At 35.8% G+C, this 27,004-nt stretch overlaps 4 protein-coding genes across 5 annotated transcripts; all 4 read left to right on the top strand.

Annotated features, from left to right (window-relative positions):
• The first annotated feature begins 1,138 nt into the window (after window positions 1-1,138).
• LOC108226839 (arogenate dehydratase/prephenate dehydratase 2, chloroplastic-like) lies at window positions 1,139-3,479 on the top strand. Of its 2 annotated transcripts, XR_010284897.1 has the most exons (10): window positions 1,139-1,264; window positions 1,417-1,509; window positions 1,769-1,969; window positions 2,067-2,147; window positions 2,231-2,356; window positions 2,465-2,529; window positions 2,615-2,707; window positions 2,798-2,856; window positions 3,003-3,081; window positions 3,314-3,479. XR_010284897.1 is itself a non-coding variant. In XM_017401833.2 (8 exons), exons 1-7 carry the CDS (start codon window positions 1,205-1,207, stop codon window positions 2,679-2,681), a joined length of 693 nt encoding a protein of 230 aa, XP_017257322.2. In that variant the 5' UTR covers window positions 1,139-1,204; the 3' UTR covers window positions 2,682-2,707; window positions 2,798-3,307. The 2 variants fall into 2 exon arrangements, 1 of the variants encoding a protein (XP_017257322.2); XM_017401833.2 differs by lacking the exon at window positions 3,314-3,479 and having other exon boundaries at window positions 2,798-3,307.
• A 3,098-nt stretch (window positions 3,480-6,577) lies between these two features.
• On the top strand, window positions 6,578-9,132 carry LOC108225871 (arogenate dehydratase/prephenate dehydratase 2, chloroplastic-like). Its single transcript, XM_064080055.1, has 10 exons — window positions 6,578-6,904; window positions 7,057-7,149; window positions 7,406-7,606; window positions 7,704-7,784; window positions 7,868-7,996; window positions 8,105-8,185; window positions 8,271-8,363; window positions 8,454-8,509; window positions 8,652-8,730; window positions 8,985-9,132. The coding sequence occupies exons 1-10, from the start codon at window positions 6,578-6,580 to the stop codon at window positions 9,051-9,053; spliced, it is 1,209 nt and encodes a 402-aa protein (XP_063936125.1). The 3' UTR covers window positions 9,054-9,132.
• A 13,188-nt stretch (window positions 9,133-22,320) lies between these two features.
• LOC108225874 (G-type lectin S-receptor-like serine/threonine-protein kinase At4g27290) lies at window positions 22,321-23,562 on the top strand. The gene is made up of 2 exons (XM_017400828.2): window positions 22,321-22,595; window positions 22,668-23,562. Exons 1-2 carry the CDS (start codon window positions 22,321-22,323, stop codon window positions 23,560-23,562), a joined length of 1,170 nt encoding a protein of 389 aa, XP_017256317.2.
• Window positions 23,563-25,398: 1,836 nt separating this feature from the next.
• LOC108225875 (uncharacterized) lies at window positions 25,399-26,655 on the top strand. The gene has a single exon (XM_017400829.2). The coding sequence runs from the start codon at window positions 25,399-25,401 to the stop codon at window positions 26,653-26,655; it is 1,257 nt and encodes a 418-aa protein (XP_017256318.2).
• Window positions 26,656-27,004: the final 349 nt, after the last annotated feature.

Here is a 27,004-nt window from a genome sequence, read left to right as displayed (position 1 = left end):
ATTTATTTTCCTTTTTTAAAACAGATTTAATTATATAATTTATATGAACTTACGACGGCTTATTTACGACGGAAGAGAAAATCAATTTATTTTCATTTATTTTTTTCCTTTAATTATTTAGATATGTTAACTTACGACGGCGTATTTACGACGGAAAAGAAAATACTTTATTTTCATTTATTTTTTGTCTTTATTTAGGCAGATATGTTAACTTACGACGGTTAAATTACGACGAAAAATTAAAATTTATAATTCTTATTTATTTTCCTTTTTTAAAACAGATTTAATTATATAATTATATGAACTTACGACGGCTTATTTACGACGGAAGAGAAAATCAATTTATTTTCATTTATTTTTTTCCTTTAATTGGGTAGATATGTTAACTTACGACGGTTAAATTACGACGGTTTTTTCGCGGGGAAAATGTTTATTATTTTTTATTAGAGCGCCCCTGAATTCTAGCAAAACATACGACGGAAGGTTGTTACGTCGTAAGTATTGACGAGAAAATACGACGAATGTTTGTGTTCCGTCGTAAATTTTGCCCTCCGCCTTTTCCGTCGTAAGATATCCGTCGTAATTGGCCAGAATTGGTGTAGTGTATTAATACCTACGCGTACAGCCACCTTATTTTAGGGCTTCATTCATTTTCCACATGACCCAGTTGTTGCCTTCTCTGTTTAGACGTGTAGTACATATAAGTCTTTACTCTTTTAATGGCCAGCCTATAATCTATACATGTAAGTTGCATGTAGCCTTCTATTTAGCTTCCCAGACTCCCACGTTCCTATTTCATTTATCAGTACATAGTTTTGACCACCACCTTGCTTGAAAGCCCACCTTATTTCCAGGAGAGCTTATCACCTATTCAAATACTTAGCTCCATGCATGCATATAAATATTACTTCACACGTCTGTACCCACCATAATTTCAGCTGCACTTATTTCTACAAACCGTGTATAATGCTTATTCAACTTAGCTGTGACTTACCTGCTGCTTATACTTGTCAACCTAGACATCCATAATTTCAGGAACCTGTTCTGCATATTTCTTGAGAGTTAATCTACACAGCTGACTTCTCCCATGCATGCACGTTACTTCACAACATATATATTATATTGTATTAATTATTTTCAAGTTTGAATTCTAACACTGGTCAGGTTTCATTTGGAAGGGCACAATCAAGAGACCACCAACCAAATGCTAGTGGTCACCCAGTTTCCACCTTTCCCCAGTCCCCACCTTAAAGTAGCTTATAAGGTATAATTACAACTTGTATGATGTAGCCATCACCACAAAACATAAAATACACCAATACACACTATAATATCGAATATATTGATGCACTTGGACACACCAAATTAAGACTTTTAATTACTTAGCATAATTATTACTTTGATGGTGATATGCAGGGAATAATAGGAGCATGCAGTGAGGAAGCTGTACTTGCAGTTTATCCTGGTTGTCAGTTAGATCCTTGCGAGACATCTGAGAATGCAGTGCAGGTTCTTCACATTTCTACTAATTACTACTACTTCAACGAACTGTTGCAGTTATTTTATCATCTTTACCCAATATATGTGTGAAGTAACTTAATTTTTACTCTTGAGATTAATAAGAAGGACATGATATCTTGGTAAAAATAAGAAATCATTTTAAGTTTATACAACCTTATATGATACATAATATTTCCCATGCATAGTCCAGCTCAGTTAATATACCAATACCCAGTTTCGTAATTTTCTTTTTAAATAAATAATGCAGGCAGTTGAATCTCATGGGGCTGACAGAGTAGTCATTCCCATAGAAAATTCATTGGGTGGGAGTTTTGTTGAAAATTACGATTTAATCAATTCTCACCAGCTGCACATTGTTGGTGAAGTTGAAGTATCCACCAAGTTCTGCCTCCTAGCACGACCTGGCGTCAAACTAGAACAGTTGGAACGTGTTCTAGGACATCCACAGGTCAACAATAATCTATGATGTGATGTCACAATTATATATCGTCTTATATAGTTCAATACTTCAATTTATCAATTGACAACTTGTTGCTCATCGGCAGGCACTTGGGCAAACCAAAACGTTCCTGGGTAACCTGGGTGTTGAAAAAGACATTGTTATTGATGATCCATATTATGCTCAGGTGATCTCCAGTTATTTAAATGTCATCCCGTTCAATATTTGTATCAGTCACCTTTGTTCCCTAAACCACATTGTTTGGTCCAGCTTATACTATCATATAAGGAAGAAACTGATCTTGTAATTGGTACCGCCGAAGACCACACTGGTGTAATCGGAAGTGAAAAAGCTGTTGGATTATATACCTTGCACGTAGTTGCAAGAGGAATCCAGGTAAAATTTCTTGAATCATCTGGTTTCCTTATTTACGTTTAGTCTAGGAGGTTATATTATATATGTTCATTAAATATGACATTTATAATATATGATTTCTTGGTGCAGGACGGGAATAAGGGAAGTATTACCCGTTTCTGGATACTAGCTAGACAAATGACGGGTCCTTCAAAGTATGTAGCGGAAAATTCTTTAAATTTTTCATCAGTAATTTCTTGTTTTAAATTTCCTATGCAAGTTCTTTGTGTTCCTTTTCAGACGAGCCTTGTATTCACTCTGCGAGAAAGCCCTAAAGATGTGCATAAAACCCCTTCAGTATTTGTAACCAGTAAAACATTTAAGCTCACAAAGGTAAGCATGCTACAAAGGAAACTAAATCAATTATGTGAAGCTAGTGAATATGTACAGGTTAAAAGTTGTTTCTCTTGGTCGTGGTTGTAGGTTGTGAGCAGGCCTCAAATAAATATATTACCGAATGTGGCTGATAGATCCACTGAAAGGTAAGTAAGTTGTATTTTTCTTAGTCCACTGTTTTCAGGATTCGAAGAAAATATATAATTCATTTGACATCTTTTTTTGTAAACACTAACAGATTTAAACAGTTCGTAATTCGGCTTATAAGTAACGGACAAATTCATTAATGCAGGTGCTTTGATTATCTCTTTTATGTTGATTTTGAAGTCAAGGAAGAGTCAGATGTAGAGTATGTTGTCACAAAACTTAAGGTTTGGTTTACTCCACCTAAACACATTAAATTGGAAGACCATTGATCTTATTCAAAGTAAAAATGGCCCCTAACTTCGCAGTATAGGAATCACCGACCAGTTACCTACTTGTCCATAATAACAAATTTTGCTTCCACCCAGAAAATATAGAGATCATAACCATGATGATCAATATAAATCTCTCACATAGGTAAATTGTTATGGTAATATGATTATATGTTAAATGTTACAGGATTTCGCTACATCGGTGCGTATACTTGGATCATATCCGATAATAGAAGTCAACAATGGTGCTCGATGACAGACTCGATTAATTGGCTACTCGACCAATTCAATAAATTTTTGTAAATTAATTTGTTGATCTTATTTTCTTCTTGTTATTCAGACGTATATTACAATCTGTTAAATTATTTTTTTAAATACAACTTTATTTACAAAATAATAAAACTAAAAACAATTATGTTAGAGTGCGTTTAATTTTTTTTGGAGTTGTTTGACAAACAAATCCAAAACTAATACTCCTTCCATGGAAAAAAACAAAAAATTTATCTCACTGCGAGTATGACAAAAATTATATTATATAACCGCAAGAGCATGGTCTCTACTGTTTGTAGACGGACAAATGCGAGTTGTATGCTCAAGAACACATGTTCGATCAATTTTGGTTCAATTACCATCAGTTGTCTCCCAGGGTGAACATGCATGTGGATGTTTTAAAATAACTAGTAAATATGACTAAATTAACACTAATTAAATTAACTAGAAAATAAAAGAGATTTAAATAAGAAACCTTCAACCACGAAAAAAATTGTAGTATCTCACTTCGCCTCGCACTCTCCCCCTATCACCCTAATAATATCCCAAATCTAATACTATACAATAATAATAATATCCGATCCTATATCTAATAATAAAAGTATTTTTAATATTTTATTCAGTATACAAATAGAGCTCCAAACGAAATAGGATTCTTCATCAAAATTCACAGCTTTCTTTTATCCTCGATTTACGGGCCTTTTCAATTGGATTGTTCTTGTTACATCACCTCTCAATTAATTATAACTTCATAACCTTCGTGTGGGCGGTAAGATGGTCCAAATACGACATGTGAAACTTAAGATATGGCGGAAATAAAGTTGAACCGTGTATAGCCTAATAACTCCTATTTCTCATTTAATTTAGCTCCCAAATAGCTACCTTTTTCAGTTGGACCACAAAGCTTTAAGGAAGCTTCAAAAGTAAAATCTTGGAGAAAGTCAGTGGTTGAAGAATTGAAAATGACTGAGAAAAATAATTACAACCGAGACTTTGTAGAACGTCCTTAAAAAGACAATGTAGTTGGATTTAAATGAGTTTGTCACATAAGTATTCTTCTAAAGGAGTAGAAGGAAGGTGGTTTTTCAATGTGTAAAAATGAATCAAACATCCTCTAAGTTTTACAAAGGATGATTGTTTTATAGTAACCGGACTATTCTAAAGATAGAAGAGACAACATTAAAAATCATAATAATGGTTCAATGTGTATTTTTTGTACTCGCACTTTACATCAAATAAAAATTGGGTACTCAGACTTTACTCTATATTTTGATATAGAGAACTGGTTAAAAAGTGCATCTTAATTTAATAAAGAAGTTCAACCAAATTAACACAATACATCAAATTGTCATGAATAGAAATATCCATTTATCAATTGCTCGAGTGTAGACTCCTATATTATAAATGGTGCTTTGAATAAAATTTAAGTACATATATAATATAATATGAATGTATACCAACTTGGATGGTAGATTAAGGAATATTTGACCAAACTCGTACAATTATTCATAAATAATGATACATAATAATTAAATTTTAATAATGGTAAAATAATTACTTAAATAATTGTAATTTAATAATAAAATAAATATTTACAAATTTTCACAAAAGTAAAGTATTATTTGAGATTAATTATGTCCAAATATATCAGTTCTCTACCTCAGTCCACAATTATATATACACTATTAGTGAGCTCTCAGATTCACGCTTTTCTTCCATCCCCTTTTCACCCCCTTCTCACAATAGGTCTGATTTCACATTCACGCTTTTCTTCCATCCCCTTTTCACAATAGATCTGATTTCACATTCACGCTTTTCTTCCATCCCCTTTTCACCCCCTTCTCACAATAGGTCTGATTTCACATTCACGCTTTTCTTCCAACCCCTTTTCACCCCCTTCTCACAATAGGTCTGATTTCACATTCACGCTTTTCTTCCATCCCCTTTTCATCCCATTCTCACAATAGGTCTGATTTCTTTTTGGACGATCAGTAATTTTCACCTCTCCATTGCAATTCCCCCCATAGATCCATTACTCAAATCAACCTCAAATCAGACATCCCTCAATAAATCAATTTCAACTGCAGTCTTATCAATTTATTTGATATTGGTCCATTGACATCAGTCCATCTTATTCATTTCATTGCACTGTGAGTATGTAGATACCTTTACTTTAAAATTTATATTTTTTTAGTTAATTTTCTCATTGTTTTTAATTATTTTGTCAATTTAAATGCAAATTAGATCCATTCCTCAAATCAGACATCCACATCTGATCAATCAATTTCCCAATTTATTTGATTTTGTTCCATTGACGTCCACATCTGATCAATCAATTTCTCAATTTATTTGATTTTGTTCCATTGACGTTTATCCGTCTAATACATTTCATTAGGCTATGAGTATGTAGATATATTTGTTTAAATTTTATAATTTCTAAAATAATTTTCCCAATATTTTTAATCATTTTTGTCAATTCAAATGATAAGCATGTAAATTTTGGTCAAGTGATTTTAAGATTATCCCCTCTATTTTGTTTTGCTTTTCCCATAGTTTTAAGTATGAAGTATTAAAATTTTATTTTTGTCATCAAATATTACATTGTCTTTTTTTTATCCTAGTCAATATTTTAAAATTAGAATGAAATTAATCAGTTAATAAATTTTTGGATTTAGCATTTTAAATATAATATAATATGTATAATTGTGATAATTGTGAATTTTTTATCTATAATTATTGATAAATCTCGTGAATTATTTCATTTTGTCTAGATCTAAACAATATCATTAATTCATAAATTTACTTATTTCTTATCCATTTGAAAGTTTAAATTAATTATATTAAGTGATCTTCTTCCTATATCACAATTCAGGACTTGCATTTTCTAATTTTAAATTTATCCTTTACAATTTGTACGGGTTGGTAGTTTTTCTAAATAAATAAGTATTATTTTTAAGTTATATATACGAATATAGATATAGATATGAACGTGTATGTATTTTTATATTAAAAGAGAGTATTTTTAAATTAATTTGAAATAGGATTTTGATCCATAAGATCTATAATGTTTTGAGTTTTTTAATTTCTTCTTGAGATTTACTAATAAAATTGAATTAGGGATGGTAAGTTATGATATGGTCAAGTGTATGATTTGTATTTCACTGTATAATTTTATAGGAAGATGTCAACTAGGGAAGTGGACATTGCATGGGAACATTGCACCCATGAGGGTGAAGGAAAAAAGAAAAGGGCAAAGTGTAACTACTGCTCAAAGTTGGTATTGGGCATCAACAGGTTTAAACAACACCTAGCTAGAGTAGGGACAGATGTTACAGGTTGCCCTAATGTACCTGCACAGGTGTCCCATGAAACACTACAGAGGCTTGTCCAAAATTTTGAGCAAAAGGCTGGCCAGGTTTCATTTGGAAGGGCACAATCAAGAGACCACCAACCAAATGCTAGTGGTCACCCAGTTTCCACCTTTCCCCACCTTAAAGTAGCTTATAAGGTATAATTACAACTTGTATGATGTAGCCATCACCACAAAACATATAATACACCAATACACACTATAATATCGAATATATTGATGCACTTGGACACACCAAATTAATACTTTTAATTACTTAGCATAATTATTGCTTTGATGGTGATATGCAGGGAATAATAGGAGCATGCAGTGAGGAAGCTGTACTTGCAGTTTATCCTGGTTGTCAGTTAGATCCTTGCGAGACATCTGAGAATGCAGTGCAGGTTCTTCACATTTCTACTAATTACTACTTCAACAAACTGTTGCAGTTATTTTATCATCTTTACCCAATATATGTGTGAAGTAACTTAATTTTTACTCTTGAGATTAATAAGCAGGACATGATATCTTGGTAAAAATAAGAAATCATTTTAAGTTTATACAACCTTATATGATACATAATATTCCCCATGCATAGTCCAGCTCAGTTAATATACTAATACCCAGTTTCGTAATTTTCTTTTTAAATAAATAATGCAGGCAGTTGAATCTCATGGGGATGACAGAGTAGTCATTCCCATAAAAAATTCATTGGGTGGGAGTTTTGATGAAAACTACGATTTAATCAATTCTCACCAGCTGCACATTGTTGGTGAAGTTGAAGTATCCACCAACTTCTGCCTCCTAGCACGACCTGGCGTCAAACTAGAACAGTTGAAACGTGTTCTAGGACATCCACAGGTCAGCAATAATCTATGATGTAATGTCACAATTATATATAGTCTTATATAGTTCAATACTTCAATTTATCAATTGACAACTTGTTGCTCATCGGCAGGCACTTGGGCAAACCAAAACGTTCCTGGGTAACCTCGGTGTTGAAAAAGACATTGTTATTGATGATCCATATTATGCTCAGGTGATCTCCGGTTATCTAATTGTCTTCCCGTTCAATATTTGTATCAGTCACCTTTGTTCCCTAAACCACATTGTTTGGTCCAGCTTATACTATCATACAAGCAAGAAACCACTGGTCTTGTAATTGGTACCGCCGAAGACCACACTGGTGTAATCGGAAGTGAAAAAGCTGTTGGATTATATAACTTGCACGTAGTTGCAAGAGGAATCCAGGTAAAATTTCTTGAATCATCTGGTTTCCTTATTTACGTTTAGTCTAGGAGGTTATATTATATATGTTCATTAAATATGACATTTATAATATATGATTTCTTGGTGCAGGACGGGAATAAGGGAAGTATTACCCGTTTCTGGATACTAGCTAGAGATCCTATAGTTCCTACAAATGACGGGTCCTTCAAAGTATGTAGCGGAAAATTCTTTAAATTTTTCATCACTAGTTTCTTGTTTCAAATTTCCTATGCAAGTTCATTGTATTCCTTTTCAGACGAGCCTTGTTTTCACTCTGCGAGAAAGCCCTAAAGACGTCCATAAAGCCCTTTCAGTATTTGCAACTAGTAAAACATTTAAGCTCACAAAGGTAAACATGCTGCAAAGGAAACTAAATCAATTATGTGAAGCTAGTGCACATGTACAGGTTAAAAGTTGTTTCTCTTGGTCCTGGTTGTAGGTTGTGAGCAGGCCTCAAAGAAATGTGGCTGATAGCTCCACTGAAGGGACTGCTGAGTAAGTTGTATTTTTTCTTAGTCCACTGTTTTCAGGATTCGAAGCAAATATATAATTTATTTGATATCTTTTTTGTAAACACTAACGAATAAAAGCAGTTCGTAGTTAGACTCATAAGTAAAAGTCAAATTCATTAATGCAGGTGCTTTGATTATCTCTTTTATGTTGATTTTGAAGCCATGGCAGAGACAGATGTAGAGTTTGTTTTCAGAAAGCTTAAGGTTTGGTTTACTGATCCTTAAACACATTAAATTGAAAGACATATCATTAATCTCAGTTAAAGAAAAAATGGCCTGTAACTTCCCAGTATAGGAATCACGAACCAGTTAAGACATTTGACTCATGCTCGTGCTCGTCCATGATAACATATTTGCTTCCACCGAGAAAATATATAGCTTATAACCATGATGATTGGTATACATCTCTCACATATGTAAATTGTTATGGTAATTTGATTTCATGTTGATTGTTACAGGAATTGGCTACATCTGTTCGTATACTTGGCTCATACCCAATAATAGAGGTCAACCATGGTGCTCAATGACGGACTCCACTAACTGGCTACTCGACGAATTCAATATATTTTTGTAATTTATTCTGTGTTCATCTTTTTTTTTCTTGTTACTGAGACGTATATATTACATTCAATTTAATTATATTTTCAAATACAACTTTATTTACTCTTTATATCAAAAATTTAAACCCATCGATTTTCACATTTTTCAAAATATGCTATCAATTTATTATACTTTTAATATTTTGGGCTGCATAATTAGAATTAAAAGTACCACATTTCTTAAGAGACTTAAAAGAACCTATACCTTGAATAACCTCATGGATATGTTGTAAAAGGTACTCATCCTGCTCGCAGGTTCCTACATTAAAAAAAAAAAAGAGGTACTCATCCTCAAGTTAATCAAATACAGTTTCATTTTATTTACCTTACATATATTTACCTACAAGTGCCTCAAACACTTACATAATATTGTATTCTCGTTATGGACTATTAGGCAAAATATCCCCTCATAGATTAGGCCATAAAGCAATGTTATTGCCCTCAAACTTGGCACCATTATCAATTTTTGGAACAAAAATTGAACTTTTTAGTGATGGAAAACGATAATTAATAATATATGATTGTGGTAAGTTCTTTATCTAGCACTTTTTACTTTATAAGGGTACTTGTAACTTAATAATATCATCAGCCCTGTCTTTCTCGATCACTAACATCAATTTGTATCACAATTATCACCTTTCATAACAAGTCATGTCCTCATCGATCTCTGATCACCTAAATGAAGCAATTTCTAACAAAAAAACAATGATATTTAGTATATAATTAAAAATATGATTATTAGGGTCATATGTACAATTTGGCATAACAATATTCGAGAGCTTGCCAAAAAAAGTATTCTTATGAGGAGAATGAAGGTGTTTGTTCAATTTGTATAGTTGAATGAAATATCCTCTAATTTTTTAAAGTGATGAATTATTATTATAGTAAAGAGGGACGATTCTAAAGATAAAAGAGACAACTTTAAAAATGATAATAATTGATAATTTAGATATGATATCCAGATGATCTATAATCAAGTCCCTGTATCAAGTCTTTATATAAATTCTCTTATTACAACACTTTTTTTTAAGTACAAATACTTAACCGATTAGAATCTGAAGAACAAAAGTTTGATCACACAACTCTTATAAGTTGTACTCTGTGACACAATTTTTAGCCATACCGGCCTACTGTGCTTCTTTAATCAATCAGTATGTGGAGATTTTCATTATAGTTCCAAAGTGACCAACAATTTTAATTTTAAAAAAAATTATGATTACAAGTGAACTCATATGAATTATATATGAAGGAGTATTCTAAAATTATTGAGCTTTTTTGTAGTTTAGAAAATAGATTCAACGACTATGTATGTTCAATCCAAGGACAACAAACATGACACACATATAATAGCTTTAGATAAAGATGATTTAGAAAAAGAACCGGTACATTGCATAAATTATTCTTACTAATAGCTAGATTGATTTTCACATGTCTCTTATAATGAAGCTCTAGATATATTTGAATTCAAAAACTATATATATATATATATATATATATATATATATATATATATATATATATATATATATATATATGAATGTATATAATATATATAAGATAATGAATTTTGAATTTTCTTAATAATAATACTTTTATGTTGGAATTTTGTTATAACATATGTGTATACATACATACATACATAAATATACAAGTTTGATTTGAGAAATTAGTTTTAGAGGATAAGGTTCCAAAAGTTCGAGTTCGTATATGTACAAAATAAATATAGATTTTGGTTTAAAATCATTTATAGTATTTAAAAAATAAAAGAGTAAAGTGCAGAGTATGGACTTTACTCAAGACACCCCTTACAACACTATAATTCAAAATAAAGCACTTGAAATATCAATATTCACATTTTTATTACATATGTAGCATTTTTATATGTATGTATATATGTATGTATGTATACCAACTTGGATGGTAGATTAAAGAAAATTTAACTAAAACCATACAATTATTCATGATATATATATATATATATATATATATATATATGTGTGTGTGTGTATGTATGTATATATACCAACTTGGATGGTAGAATAAAGACATATCATTAATATCAGTTAAAGCAAAAATGGCCTTTAACTTCTAACTATGATATTCACCGATCGGTTAAGACATTTCACCCATGCCCCTCCTTGTCCATGTTAACCAATTTGCTTCCACCCGAAAAATATATAACTCATGACAATGATGATCCGTATACATCTCTCACATAGGTAAATTGTTATAGTATTTTAATTAATTTTATTTTAAATGTTACAGGATTTCGCTTCGTATACTTGGATCATACCCAATAATAGAGGTCAACTATGGTGCTCCATGACCGACTTGATTAATTCACTACTCAACGAATTCAACATACTTGTGTAATTTAATGTGTTGATCTTATTTTCTTTTTGTTACTGAGACGTATATTACAATCAATTTAATTATTTTTTCAATACAACTTGATTTACCAGCTCTTTAGATCAAAAAATATTCCCATTGATTTTCTTTTTCAAAATATTCTGTCAACTTATTATACTTTTAATCTTTTGGGCTAATGTATCATAAAATCATTGAAATAGAGTCTCTGATCATATTTTTCAAAAATCCCATCATTAAATTTGCTCATGTTGCCATATGGCAGTTTATGCAACAAATTAGCCCCTATATTATAACAAGTTAAAATTATTGCAACAATCACTTGTTAGAGTAATTTTCCAATTATAATAAATTTATTCAAATTATTGCACTTGTTTGTTTATTTGCTCCAACAAAAAAAAATACAACCTTTATTATTAAACATTGCCATATAGACATGTACCAATAAATTTTGGACCCAAATGAAATGTTATTTAAATTATTTACAATAGCAAAAGCAATCTCTAAGAAAACATTATTATAAGCATATATTGAAATAGTATAATTTTTTTTGACATGTCCATTTCAAAAGTATATAAATCCACAATTTAAGGTTGATTACAAGAAAATTCAAAAAACATAACTATTATGAATCACAAGTGTAACCATGCTTATACATTAATACACCATTAGATGTTCATTACACAAATATCTTACAAACTATTACCAATCACAAGGTAACTATGCCTAGACAACCACAACCAACATTGGTACCATTATTATGACTTTTGAAAAAACAATCCAAAGTCTAGAATATTAAAGAAAATGTGCTAATATATTAACACACTTAATTTTTGACATCCAATTTGGTAAAAATTACTAGTGATCAAGAATCTACAAGTGCTCACTAAAACAAAACTTCCCAATGTACCTACAAAATTACTTTCATAATAAACATATGCATGCAAATAAGTAATTCAAGAGCAGATTAGGAAAATAGGAACTATTCTTACTTAAAAAAGAATTTGAAGATGAGTTTGTTTAACTAACTCATTTTATTAAATTGATCTACATCTTCATATGTCATATATATGGGCACATCTCTTTTTCCTTCAAAGGTTTCACCTTATATACTAGATGGCATGCAGTTGATCAAGCAAGTAGCTAGGGATCAACAATTATAAGCTTAATTTTCATCAGTAAAGCTTTTTTTTATTTGAGTTGGTGAACCTTTACTCCCAACTATTAAAGGCCTTCTCAATACTTTTTTGGGCTAATGTCATGACCTTTTATCATCTCCAATGATATATTATCCTAATCAAGCACAATTCGAAGCAAAAAAAATGTAACTAAACGTGAAAAAGCCAGTACTTTAATATAAATTATGTATACCTACCCTAATGTCATGAGATGGTTAGGTCATTGGAAGAAACTACCCTATGCATTTCCAATGATTTCATGTTCATTACATGGAATTACAAGGGGAACTAGTTGAATTTCTCGTACAACATCATGGACCGATACTCTAATATTTTGAGGAGTAAATGGACTATTATGAATCATGTGACCCCTTCATTTTCTGATGAGAATATAGTGTCCGTGGTCACAACAACTTTTACATTTTTCATATCTATAACGTGAAGTGTTTGGTGATTATATTTTAATACAAGTATAATAACATTAATACTCTTAAATGAAAAATATTAATGAACATTATTGGACTTGCATCTATATTAATGAAAAACACGTGAACCATAAAATAAAATTGAGACATCTTGAAAATAAAATTAAGTAAAATTAAGGATAAGAAATTTGATCTTGAATGTCATCATTCCCTTAAGGAATTTGTGGTAAATTAAGATGTGTGTTAAATGCATGTTTTGTATTTGTCCACATAAAGGTTTTCCCACTAAATATCCACATTCGACAAATAAAATTACTTTACCCTCTTTTTTATATTTGGCTTTTAATCTCCGGACTATGTCTACGCGAAAAGATGGCATACTTATAATACCTTTCTAACAGGTGGTGAACCGATGCGGTCTCGATTTTTTGACTCGGCCAATTCGACCCATGTTTCTTTTAACCCTCAGAGCAAAAAGCGATATATAACGGGTGGACATGGATGACATTTCACGCTCTGTTTCACTCCAAAAATACCGAAAACTCCGCTCGTAACTTTTTACCCTCGATATTATGCATATATATATATCATATATATATATATATATCATGATCTTCTTACTATCTGTCCTTCCCCACTCGCTTCTACCATCCTTGACTTTGAACCACTACCCTGCACGACAGGAAGCCTCTCCTGAACTAGTTGAATAGGTTGTTTGGATGCCGTGATTGTCAGTTGGCGGACTGGGCTAGGAATCTCTCCAGCTGAACGTCACCCGAGAGAGAATTTGTGCCTCTCATTTTGGCATCAATGGAAACTCTTCTAGAATCATGAGCAGTGGTACATGCGTGGTTCCATTTAAAGCTCTTATCGTTGTTGTTCATGTTCAATTCTATAGAATTCTTATCTATAGTAGTGCCCCCCCTGAAAATCTGAGAATATATATTATTTTTAGAAAATTTGCTTGGTGCCCCCCTAAGAATATATTCCTTGATCCGTCGTGATCAGACCTACATTAATTCGTAAGACCTGATGCTTTGAAGCACAGTAAGATCGCGGAAATGCCTAGACAAGGTTAGTTTTCAAAACTCAATGTTTTTTCAGTTGTTGGAAATTTATAGTTTTGTGGAGGTATTCAAGCTCTGCAATTGCCTTTTTGTCCGTAAAGGTCTCGTTGAACAAGAAAAACATACTCCCCTTGTTCTTCTACCCCTTGGTATCTCAGCATGTGTTGCCTTTATCTGTTATCGACGTGGGAACTCAAAACAGTTCCATGATCATGTCCTGAAATTGCAAGATAACCAGTTGATAAATTTCTAATATTAAGCTAAAGAAATGAACACGAGCTGAAGAGAACAGAATTCTATTGCTTGGAGAACAAAACAAGTATTTACATCACTAAAGCATAACAGAAAAGCATGATGAAAGTAGTGGTCCTGTACATAGTAGCTAAAGCCTATTTATAGAGCACAACATACACACACAACTATAACAAACTTGTAACCAACTATTTGAGCTGTCAAGTGAGCTGTCATGCTGATATGGACTGTGATGAATCAGCCAAAACCATCTGGAATCATTGCCTTAGTTTCAACAGCCTCCCTCAAGTTAGGAGGGGATGAAGCAACTCCTAACGTTTTCAACAAGGAGTTAAAATGAGGAGAAGCAGAGACCTTAGTAAACACATCTGCCAATTGAGAAGTAGGCAAATATGTTAGCTGAAGTAACCCTTCTAACACTTTGTCTCTAGTAAAGTGACAATCAAGCTCTATGTGCTTGGTTCTCTCATGAAAAACAGGATTTTTTGCAATGTATAAGGCACTCTGATTATCACAGTGTAGAGTAACTGGCTTAAGATCAGTGACACCAAGATCTTCTAAGAGTCTAACTGCCCAAGTGACTTCAGATGCTGCAGAAGCCATTGCTCTATATTCTGCTTCTGAAGAAGATTTAGAGACAGTTGGCTGCTTTTTGAATTTCCAGGTTACAGGAGAATTTCTAAACAGAAGAATATATCCAGTTATGGATCTTCTAGAATCAGGGTAAGAAGCCCAATCTGCATCAGAAAAAGCTTGCAGCTTGAGATTATCTGATGAATTCAGTAATATGCCTCGATTTATTGTTGCTGCCACATACTTCAATGTGTGATGTAGAGCTGACAAATGTGATGTTCTAGGAGCATGCATAAACTGACTCAAACTCTGAACAGTATAAAACAGATCAGGTCTTCTATTGGTGAGATAGTTCAATTTACCCACCAATGACCTGTATAATTCTGGATTGGGAAGCAAATCACCCTCCAGTAAACTGAGTTTGAGATGTACTGGTAGTGGAGTGGCCACTGATTTGGATACATCAAGACCAGAAGACAGTAGAAACTCTTTTGCAAATTTTCTTTGAGTCAGAAGAAAACCAGAGTTTAAGTAATCAATTTCCAGACCAAGGAAATAATGCAGTTTGCCCAAATCCTTAATGCTGAATATATGATCCAAATGTGCCTTGAGAGATGCAATTGCCTTATGATCAGTACCAGTCAATATTACATCATCAACATAAACTGCTACCACACATATCTTATCTTGATTATGCTTAATAAACAAGCTATAATCATTCTTAGATTGCACAAAACCTTGACTTAACAACTCAGCAACCAATTTAGCATTCCAGACCCTGGAAGCCTGCCTAAGTCCATAAATAGACTTCTTTAATAAGCAAACCAGATTATTTGGATTAGGTATTCCCTCAGGCATCTGCATATAGACTTCTTCATCTAAATTGCCATACAAAAAAGCATTGTTCATATCAAGTTGGTAAACTGACCAGTGATGTGTAGCAGCCAAAGCAAGTAACATTCTAATTGTCCCCATCTTCACAACTGGAGAAAAGGTTTCTTCAAAATCTATTCCAAATTTCTGATTATAACCTTTGGCAACAAGCCTGGCCTTGCATCTTTCTAAACTCCCATCTGCCTTTAATTTCACTTTAAACACCCATCTAGAGCCAATTGCTTTCTTACCAGGTGGCAGTGAAACAACTTCCCATGTATTATTTTTGTACAAAGCAGCAAGCTCAATCTGTATAGCCTCAACCCACAGAGGATTATTTGCAGCTTCATCATAAGATTTTGGTTCAACCAATGTGCAAGATGGTGCAGGAGAAGAGTGTTGAACCAAATTGCACCAGTGGCCAGAAGTATTACACTGATAAGAGTGTAAATAAGAAGGTGGTTTATGTACTCTTGATGTTCTCCTTAGAGGCACTGGAGAAGGTACATTAGAGATGAGATCAACCATATCAGATCCAGATGTTGACATGCTAGTATTAGAAACATCATGTGCACTAGTTGCAGAAGGAACAATTGCACCAGTTGTCTGCAAATTGAGACTCTGCAGAAGGAGTATTTGCAGATGGAGTATGAATCTTATTAGCAACATCTGCATCATGTGTATGATCTGCATTATGTGTGTGAGAGGAATCACTTGTGTCTTCAACAAAGAATTGACCAGTAGACATTGGCAAATAAGCACCATCCAAAGCTTGCTGAGAAATTGACAAGCTATGAAATGAGAAATTAGCTTCATGAAACACAACATTCATTGATACAGATAACTGTTTTGTCTTCCAATTAAGAACCTTATAACCTTTCTGGCCTGGAGAATACCCCATGAACACAGTCATTGTAGCCCTTGGATCAAATTTACTTCTATGAACAGTGGAGGTTCCAACAAAACACAGGCATCCAAAGGTTCTTAGTTCAGTAAGATCAGGTGGAGTGTGATAAAGCCTAAAATAAGGTGTCTCATGTGATAAACTCTGCAGAGGAATTATGTTAATCAAATAGGTAGCACAAAGCATACATTCACCCCAATACTGAGCTGGCACTTTAGACTGAAAGTATAAAGATCTTGCAGTTTCAAGCAAAAATCTGTGTTTCCTCTCTAAAACACCATTCTGTTGTGGTGTGTAGCTACAACTAGTCTGATGTATGATTCCATATTTATGAAACAACTCATTCATGGAACCAAAATAAAATTCTCTAACATTGTCAGATCTGACCACATAAACTTTTGTTTTGAACTGATTTTTGACATACTTAAAGAATTTATGAAGAACATGTGCACATTCAGACTTATGCTTAATCAAATGGATCCATGTAAATCTGCTAGAATCATCCACTATTGTTAAAAACTGATTACAACCAGATGATGACTTGACTTGATAGGGTCCCCATACATCAATGTGTATCATTTCAAAAGCAGCTTTTGTCTTAATACTACTATGAGGAAACTTCAGTTTTGTCTGTTTAGCTCTAGGACATATTTGACAGATAACATTTGAAGTAGGTAACACAACTTGAGGTAATAACAGCTTTAAGCTAGAAAAAGGAATGTGACCAAGTCTGAGGTGCCACACTTTAGCATCTGTAATAGCAGTAAAACACAACTTCTTGTGTGCAGCCTGAATTGTGTTGATACTGTATAAGCCACCTTGTCTTTCACCAAGAGGCATCTGAAAATTTTTCTGAGAAAGACCCTGTAGAACACACTTATCAACAGTAAAAAGCACTTCACATCTAAGATCCTGGCACAATTTTTGCACAGATATTAAATTGAAGTGAAAATCTAGCACATGTAACACATTGTGAAGAGTAATGTCTGCAGTTAATTGAACATAACCAGTGTGTTTAACTGCAATTTGCTTACCATCAGGAATAGTAATATACTCAGTAGGATTTACCTTAGTATAATGAACAAAGGCTGATAAATTGGAGCATATGTGATCTGTTGCTCCACTATCAATGAGCCAACCAGTCTTACCACAATGTTCAGGCAAAAGACAATATTTACCTGCTAGCATTGCAAGATGATCATTCTTGTCATTTGTCTGACAGATGCTTGATCCTGAGCTGTTGGAAGACTAATTGTTAAGAAGAGACATCAACTGAGAATACTGAGCATTAGTTATAGGAGGAGACTCATCACTGGTAGAAGCCATGGCTGCCAACTTCTTGTCCTTAAAGCCTTTAAAACTGGGAGGATAACCATTGATCTTAAAACACCTCTCTATACTATGTCCATGAATCTTGCAGTGTGTGCAATAGTATTTAGTGTTCCTTTTTCCAGGAGGATTAGCAGCACCAAATTTGGAACAAGAAATCAAACCAGTATCAGTGTGCTTTTTGTTGTCAGCCACAAAAGCTAATGATTCAGTGTTAGAAACCAATTGTGAAACCTCCTGATGTCTCTCTTCTTGAGAAAAAAGCCTGAAAGCTTGAGCTACAGTAGGCAATTGTTGTTGTTGTTGCTGCATAAGAACATTGCCTCGAATTGTAGAAAACTTATCACTGAGCTTCATCATGAATTGGACCAATCTATGTTCCTGTTGTTTATGAAGCAATCTGTGATTAACATTGCAAGTGCATTTGTTACAAATGCAACGAACTGGAGGACTGGCATCACCCAGTGCATCCCATAGAGTCCTAATTTCAGTGAAAAATGAAGAGACTGCAGACTTGGAACCTTGACTAAGATCAGCCAGTTTTTGTTCAACTGAATAAACCTGTGATAGAGAACTAAAACCAAAACGATCCTCAAGATTGCTCCAAATCTCATATGCATAGTCAAAATACAAACAACTCTGAGCAATTTCTTCATCCAAATTGAACAATAACCAGGAGCATACAAGATTATTGCAACGCTCCCACGGTTTAAAGTCAGGCGACGTAGCATCAGGTTTAGGTATAGATCCATCAACGAATCTAATTTTGTTCTTAGTTGACAAACTCAGAATCATAGAGCGCTTCCAACTTGTGAAGCCAGTACCGTTAAATTTCACAGAAACTAATTGTGAAGAAGTAGAATCTGAAGGATGAATGTAATACACACTAGACTGATCTTGAACAGATGAAATAACAGTACGATTATGTATATTCCACGCATTCGTATTATCCGCCATGAGATATGAATCAAAACAACAAGGCTAATACAGTGAATAGATCGAAAATCAGAGAAGAAGATCAACACCTGAAGAATCAACGAAAAATCGCCATAGAAACGAAGATTTGCAGGTGATAGAGACGAATTGAGATCGAAGATCGCTGTTGCTGCTCTGATACCATGATAAATTTCTAATATTAAGCTAAAAAAATGAACACGAGCTGGAGAGAACAGAATTCCATTGCTTGGAGAACAAAACAAGTATTTACATCACTAAAGCATAACAGAAAAGCATGATGAAAGTAGTGGTCCTGTCCATAGTAGCTAAAGCCTATTTATAGAGCACAACATACACACACAACTGTAACAAACTTGTAACTAACTATTTGAGCTGTCAAGTGAGCTGTCATGCTGACATGGACTGTGATGAATCAGCCTGAACCATCTAGAATCATTGCCTTAGTTTCAACACCAGTATCTCAAGGTTTCATACCAAGATCTTATGAATTATATCTCTATGAAATTTGAAGCACGGTAGGCATTTCCACGATCATTCCCGGTATCTACGTACATTAATTCATATCAGCAATTAAATATATGTGCTGAATGTGTGTGTGATTAAATAGATGAAAACATTTTAAAGTCTTAAAAATAGACAACCATCAGACCTACACATATGGCAAGGATAAAAACAGAGCTTTGTTTGTCTAATTCTGTATATAATATTTACACACCACTACAACAAAACAGGGTATTTACGACGGATAACTTACGACGGAACACCTTCGCGCCTCAACTTACGACGGACAGTCTACAATCCGTCGTAACTTATTACGACGGAACACAAAACCGTTTTAAGTTCATTATTTTATTATTTTTCACTGAATTGAAAAAAATTTAAATGTTCCGATTTCGAGTACGGTGTCGTTTTTATATTCCAAACTTACCACAACATATACGTTTCGTCGTAAGTTCCTTATTTAAATTGATTTCCTAAATAAAAAATAATAAAAAATGGTCCGGATCGGAAGGAATGCAGGCTTAATTTCATCGTAACTTATGACGGAATGCAGGCTTAATTTCCGTCGTAAAAAGGCTGATTTGTTGTAGTGCACTCGGTTTCGGTTTTCACGATGGTTGTCTTTTTGAGGAATCTACCTTAACTAGTATTGGCTGCTAGATGCTGGAGACTCACAGGAGATAAACAGTTAACTCTTACCCCGTAACTCCCCATATCTACACACAAATTCTATGCCAAACCTAAAACCGCATGCTTTGAAGCACACTAGGCATGTGGCACATCTCCATGAACTACTGATGCAACACTTATAGGGAACAATATGCTGCCTCTTCTTGCAAGAACCATGACTCTACTCGCGTGTTTGGCGCACAAGAATGCACCAAAAACATTAGTATCGAACACACACTTAAAATCTTGATATGTTGTTGCTGATATTCTTGGATCATTCAAACCTGTGATGCCAGCATTAGCAAACATATTGTCAAGCTTACCATGCTTGGTCACGGTGAAATCAACCAAATTTTGTACATCTGATTCATTAGTATCATCACGGTGAAAATAAGAAAGACGGTCTTAATCTTTTCATAGAGATCGGCCTAGTTCGTCTTGACGACCAGCAATCACCACCTTTGCACCATGCTGCACAAATATACGGGCCGTCGCTCCACCAATGCATCTAGTACCACCAGTAACTACAGATACTTTTTTAAAGTTGTTGTGTACTTGTTTTTACCTCTCTGATGTTAGTTTTCTTCTGCTTTTCTTCTTCTTCAACTGTTTACTCGATGTGTATATTTTAGGGCTTAAAAGGAACACCCGGACTTTACCCTGCATATTACCATCTGTTATTATACTGTTTTTTGTATTCATACCGGTAATGAGGGTTAAAAGGAACATATCAGATACTTGGAGGGTTGATTCGGTCGATTTAAAACATCGAGGCCGCATTGGTACACCACCCCAAACTTTGAGGGTTAAAAGGGCATTAAGTCCGAAAAGATTTACCAATTTAGCTCATAGAGAAGAATATTATCAGGAGAATTTCCCAGAATCATTCGGATATGTTCAAATAACTTGATAACTTAAATGAATGTTTTTTAGATTAAAATCGAGTTTTAGGCTCCAAGGGTTCTGAACAGACAAGAGCTTGTGACAAATCTAGTGATATGTCGGCTTTCTAAGAAATAAATGAAGCATGTAGGGAAACTATAGTCTGTGAATAAAAAAAATAGATTTAGTTGTAAGAATTTCGACGAAATGATAACTATGTTAATTTATAGTTAACGTTTTCAACATCTAACAACCATCTTCCACAATTCCAGTGTAAGTTAGTAACCCTTGTAATCAATGATAGAGTTTTTTACAAATCTTAATAATGGCTAGTGATGTTTACCTTACATATACTGTACAACCAAAGAGATCTAAAATCAGAATCTATACTAGAAGATGTAGAATGAATCAGAAAGCGAAAGGATGAAAAGTCTCTAGCAGCCAATGCTAGACGAGACAAATAGACAATAGACCAGATGGAGCTTTCCAATTATAGAATATTAATGATAAGAAGAATATTTGTCAGTCCTACTCCATAGAATTTAGGTAACAATGATTATCACTATTAAAGTTTATCTTACTCTGTTTATATCGGAAACATGGTCCTTATACGACTTCAGTTACCTGTACAGGAAAAGTGAATATAGGTTCCGGTCTAGGAGAACTGAAGCTGGGAATATGAAAATTAGTATGTTGACGATCCTGACTTGTTTGATGAATCTGGAAATTTTTCAGAAGATAGTTTAATTTTTTCAGAAATAAGAAATTTGATTAATATAATAAACTCTGTCCTTTGAACAATAGATAGATAGATGCTGTAAATAAATGGTTGTTGAAGGATGCTGACATGAACATTCATCTCAGCTGTCAGCAATTAAGAACAGGAAGTTGATAGTCTCTTGGCTACTTAAGATAAATAAAGCAGAGTCCAGGTCAATACATTAGTCTTTAATTATTGTAGCATTCGACGATGGACAATCAGAGATTAGAATATTGGCAGCATTCAAGACTTTTATCCGCTAACTTGATTACATAATAGTTAAACTAACATTGACGAGATTGAGATGTGCATGCAAGAACGTATGTTGTATCAATGGAAAGCTATTAAACGTTATTCTTTTAGTATATATTTGTAGATACAGCAACTATACCAGATCAATGGAGAGCACTTACTTCATTCTGTTCTGCTCCATTTTGATGCTTTTCGCCTATACAAATATGGCAAATGCAATTGATACTATAACTGTTAATCAAACCATTAGAGATGATGATAACAGCACCATCATGTCGGCTAAAGAAACTTTTCAAATGGGATTCTTTAGCCCTGGTAATTCAAAGAGTCGGTTTTTGGGCATATGGTACAAAAATATAGCCAATCTGACTGTTGTCTGGGTTGCTAATAGAGATACGCCACTCACTGATACATCAGGCATGCTCATGATTGACGCTAATGGAATTTTAGTACTCACTAATGGTGACAATAAAATAATTTGGTCATCCAACTCATCAAAAACTGTGATGAGTCCTGTGGCGCAACTTTTAGATACATGAAATCTTGTGATCAGGTATGCGAATGACAATTATCCTGAAGATTTCCTCTGGCAGAGTTTTGATCACCTTGGCGATACTATTCTACCAGGCATGAAGTTTGGCTGGGACTTGGTGAAACGCTTAGAAAGGTATCTCATATCCTGGAAAAGCCCGGATGATCCATCTCCGGGCAATTACACATATGGAGTCTATCTGAAAGGATATCCACAGCGAGTTGTATGGAAAGGTTCAGCTATGAGATTCAGGTTTGGACCGTGGAATGGTGTTCAGTTCGGTGGCAAGTCTAATTTGATGCAGAATATGGTTTTCACATATGACGTTGTGTCTGACGAAGAGGATTTGTATTACATGTTTAAACTTCTCAACAGTTCTGCTGCGATGAGAATGATCTTAAATTCAGACAGAGATCTAAAAATTCTTACTTGGACTAACAATATGCAAGGTTGGGATAACACTGTGACTCTACCAACAGATAAATGTGATGACTTTGCTTTATGTGGGGCATATGGTATTTGTAACATTACTGAGCAAAATTATGGACGTGACATCTGTGGGTGTTTGGATGAGTTTGAGCCAAAATTTTCAGAAAAATGGAGGTTAGCAGATCATTCTGATGGTTGTGTTCGCAAATCTAAGCTGATGTGTGGGAATGAAGATAGTTTTCAGAGTTACCCCAATCTCAAATTTCCAGACACTCGAAATTCATGGTTTGATCGAAGTCTGATCCTAGAGGAGTGTGCAGCTAAAAGCTTGAAGAACTGTTCATGCACAGCATATGGAAATATTGATGTAAAAGAAGGTGGAAGTGGATGCTTAATGTGGTTCGGTGACCTGCTTGATATCAGAGAATATCTGGGAAATGTTCAAGATCTTTATGTAAGAAGGGCTGCTGGAGAATTAGGTGAGTAAAATTAGTCCACTTAATGTTTATAATATCAGTTCAGATTATTATTATGTTCTAAAATTTTATATGCACAGGAAGAAGCATGATTAGAAGTGATAGGATATAATACAGAGCACATGAACCCGGGCTCTACCAGGAGATCCCAGCCCCAAGGAGCTGTCAGACACACTTGATGGCCACCAGCCTCATGCCTTACCCGGACAAGGTAAGAGACCCGGATACCTGTCGCCCTAGGCCCTTCGACCGGGGTCCATACATGTACCAGCCGACACTTGCTGCGCAAGGCACAGACTGACACGATAAAGACAAACATAACGGTCAACTACTGGCGATGGAGACAAGCCAGGGAACATTCCAAAATACTACTCCTGCGCTGACACCTGGACACGTGTAGAGGATCAAACCCCTACACGTGTAGGACCAGGATCCAGGTACGCACCCTTAAACCCTAATCCTTGGCCTATAAATAGACCAAGGATCAAGAGCTTAAGGGTAACTTCACTCTACACTCATTCTTTGCACACACTCCAACACTCAGTTTAAATATAAACACATACAGCCACCATACAGCCATTATACAGCCACCATACACCACCTTCACCCACCACATATAGATAGCTTATTTCCCGTTCATCTATTCTGATACCTACACTCATTCTCACGCTGGAGGCGCCGCGGGGCTCAAACCCCCCTCCGGTGTTGTTTTGCAGACACCCCACCAGCAGCTACACCGCAAGACACCAGTGCACGGCGGAGGAGCCACCGGAACGGGATCTGGAGTTATCATTTGGCGCTAGAAGGAGGGGAAGGTGTCCTCTGTCCTGTGGTCACGGTGCCACTGGACTCATCTTCTACAACAAGCCCCCGAAACGGGGGTCCAAATCACACCTGTAAGCCCTCACGAAAACACCCAGCTTCTTAAAACCCTCAGCCATGGCTTTTCTTGATATGTGCATGATAGAAAACATTACCTGAACAAAACCCTATATTTGTCTGTAGTAGAGAATGATAGCAAACCCTGTCTGAGCAAAGCCCTAACCTTGTCTGTAGCACATAAAATCTTTTTGTCTCACACCTGCACATATTTTGTCACTTAACTATTTGTGATACTTCTGAAAATAGTAAGTTGACTACCTGTGCATACTACTTCTGTCATCCTGTCACTATTTATACTGCCCACGTGCACTATCACCAAAACAGCAACCGTATACCCTGTGTGAACTTGGGAAGCCATGACAAAAAGAACACGCTCCCACCTGGGCCTTCCCCTGAACCCAGACAACCTTCAGGCGGACCAGGACAACCCAAACCCGGATCACGCCTCAGGACCCCTTTTCACCATCATGAACCCGGACGAGAACCAAACAATCAACCCTAATGATGCTCGGGTCACGATCGAAATGAACCAATACCAGTACACCGATGTCCCGATCACCACCCTCCACCTGTCCCAGCTCACCAATGTAGAATTGGCTAAAGCCATCCGGCAATACCATGATCGCCGAGAAAGCCACCGCAGACTTGAGGATATCGGCGAGTCTGAGAACTCCGGGAACAGCCGTCAATCCTGGGGTTCCGTCTTCGACCGGATCGGAGACAAAGCAAAGAAAAAGAAATAAAAAGAAAGTGAGGAAACCCGGCTGAAAATCTTGGCTGAAAGGAAAGAACAGATCCGAAAAGAGGAAGAGGAAAAACTTGAGCAAAAAATTGCCCTCCGGATTCAACTCGAAGAGGAGAAGTTGACAAAAGGATCCCGGTCCAAGCGGTACCGAAAGGAGCCAACACCCGAGCTCATCTCCGACGATGAGAACAATGAGCACGGGCAGACCAACTTGAGAGACATGATCAATGAGCTAAACAGGAAAATTGGGAATGAGTCCGGGCTCGAGATCGGGGGAACCCTGACCCCTTTCAGCCACTCCCTGGAATCCATTCCCCGACAAAAGGGCATGAAACACTACAACTTTGAATCCTTCAATGGACTAGGTGACCCAGAGGAACACCTGCACTATTTTGAACAGATAGCCCTGATCTACTACTACAATGATCTGACCAAATGCCGCTTCTTTGCGTCCACTTTCAAGGGAGGGGCCCAGAGATGGTTCAGCCGGATCCCCTCCCGGAGCATCGGGTCCTGGAAAGACTTCAGGGAAGCCTTCCTCAGAAGGTTCCGAGCAAACAAGACACATGAACTTCATATGTGTCACCTGGAAATGGTTCGCCAATATGACAACGAGGCGCTTTCAGACTACATGAAACGTTTCCAGGAAGCAATCAACAAAATTTCTAACCTAGATGAGCGTGAGGCTCTGAGCATATTCCGAAGAAACTTGGACCCGGAACAAAATGAAAGATATGTGGTCGAGTTGATCAACAAAGAACCCCAGAGCCTGGCAGCTGCCTATGCCATGGCCGCAAAATTCATTAAGGAAACCGACGTACTCCAAGCAATGAGGATGACCAGACAAGGTAACTCGAAAGGAAAACAGGTCGAAGACAGACCCAGAAAAGAATATCACCAGGATAAGAAATTCAAACCAGACAGACAAACCAACTTCATCCAGCATTCAGGTTCCAGGAGGACCAGCCAACCAGGACCCGGGTCTAGAAGTGATCCTGGTCCGAACAGACCAGTAAGAGAACCGAAACCAGAGCCCGAATGGACTCCTCTCAACCGATCCAGGGAAGACATACTTAAAGAGGTCCGGGACAAACCTTTCTATTATGCTCCAAAACCCATGCAGACTCCTCCAGAGAGCAGACCCACCAACCGCCATTGTGACTACCATGGCACCCACGGTCACAAAACGGAAAACTGCATATCCCTCAAGTATTTCATTGAGGAGCAAATTAGCAAAGGCAACATGGGGCAATACATAGCCCGGAACACAGCAAACAAGGGAGAAGGTTCGGGGAAACAAAAGAGCATAGTCAATGTAGTCTTGGGAGGATCCTGTTCTCCCCCTCCCAGCCCGGACTCATGTCAAGAAGTAATGTCCAGACAGACCTTCCCCGAGCAAGTCATTTCCTTCAGCAGCAAGGACTTCGAGGGAGTCACCCGGGGTCACAATCAGGCCCTGGTGGTAACTTGGATATAGCCGAGAACGAGGTCAGACGGATCCTAGTCGACAACGGCTCTTCAGCAAACATCTTGTTCAAACATACCATGGACCGGATGCAACTAGGGAACATCCGGATGAACGACTACAGTGAGGACCCCTTATACGGATTCGGGAACAGCATTGTCCCGGTCCTGGGAAACCTTTACCTCCCGGTTCGTTTCGGTACAACCCCAACCCAGGTCGTCCATATAATCAAATTCTATGTCACAGACACTCCTTCCTCTTACAATGTAATCATTGGCCGTCCGGGTCTAAACAAGATCGAAGCCATCACTTCTGTCACGCACCTGAAGTTCAAATTCCCAACCCCGTTTGGGGTAGGTGA

The sequence above is a fragment of the Daucus carota genome, chromosome 6, assembly GCF_001625215.2.
Source record: "Daucus carota subsp. sativus chromosome 6, DH1 v3.0, whole genome shotgun sequence".
NCBI classification, from domain to species: domain Eukaryota; kingdom Viridiplantae; phylum Streptophyta; class Magnoliopsida; order Apiales; family Apiaceae; genus Daucus; species Daucus carota.
This window is presented reverse-complemented; position numbering and strand designations above follow the sequence as displayed.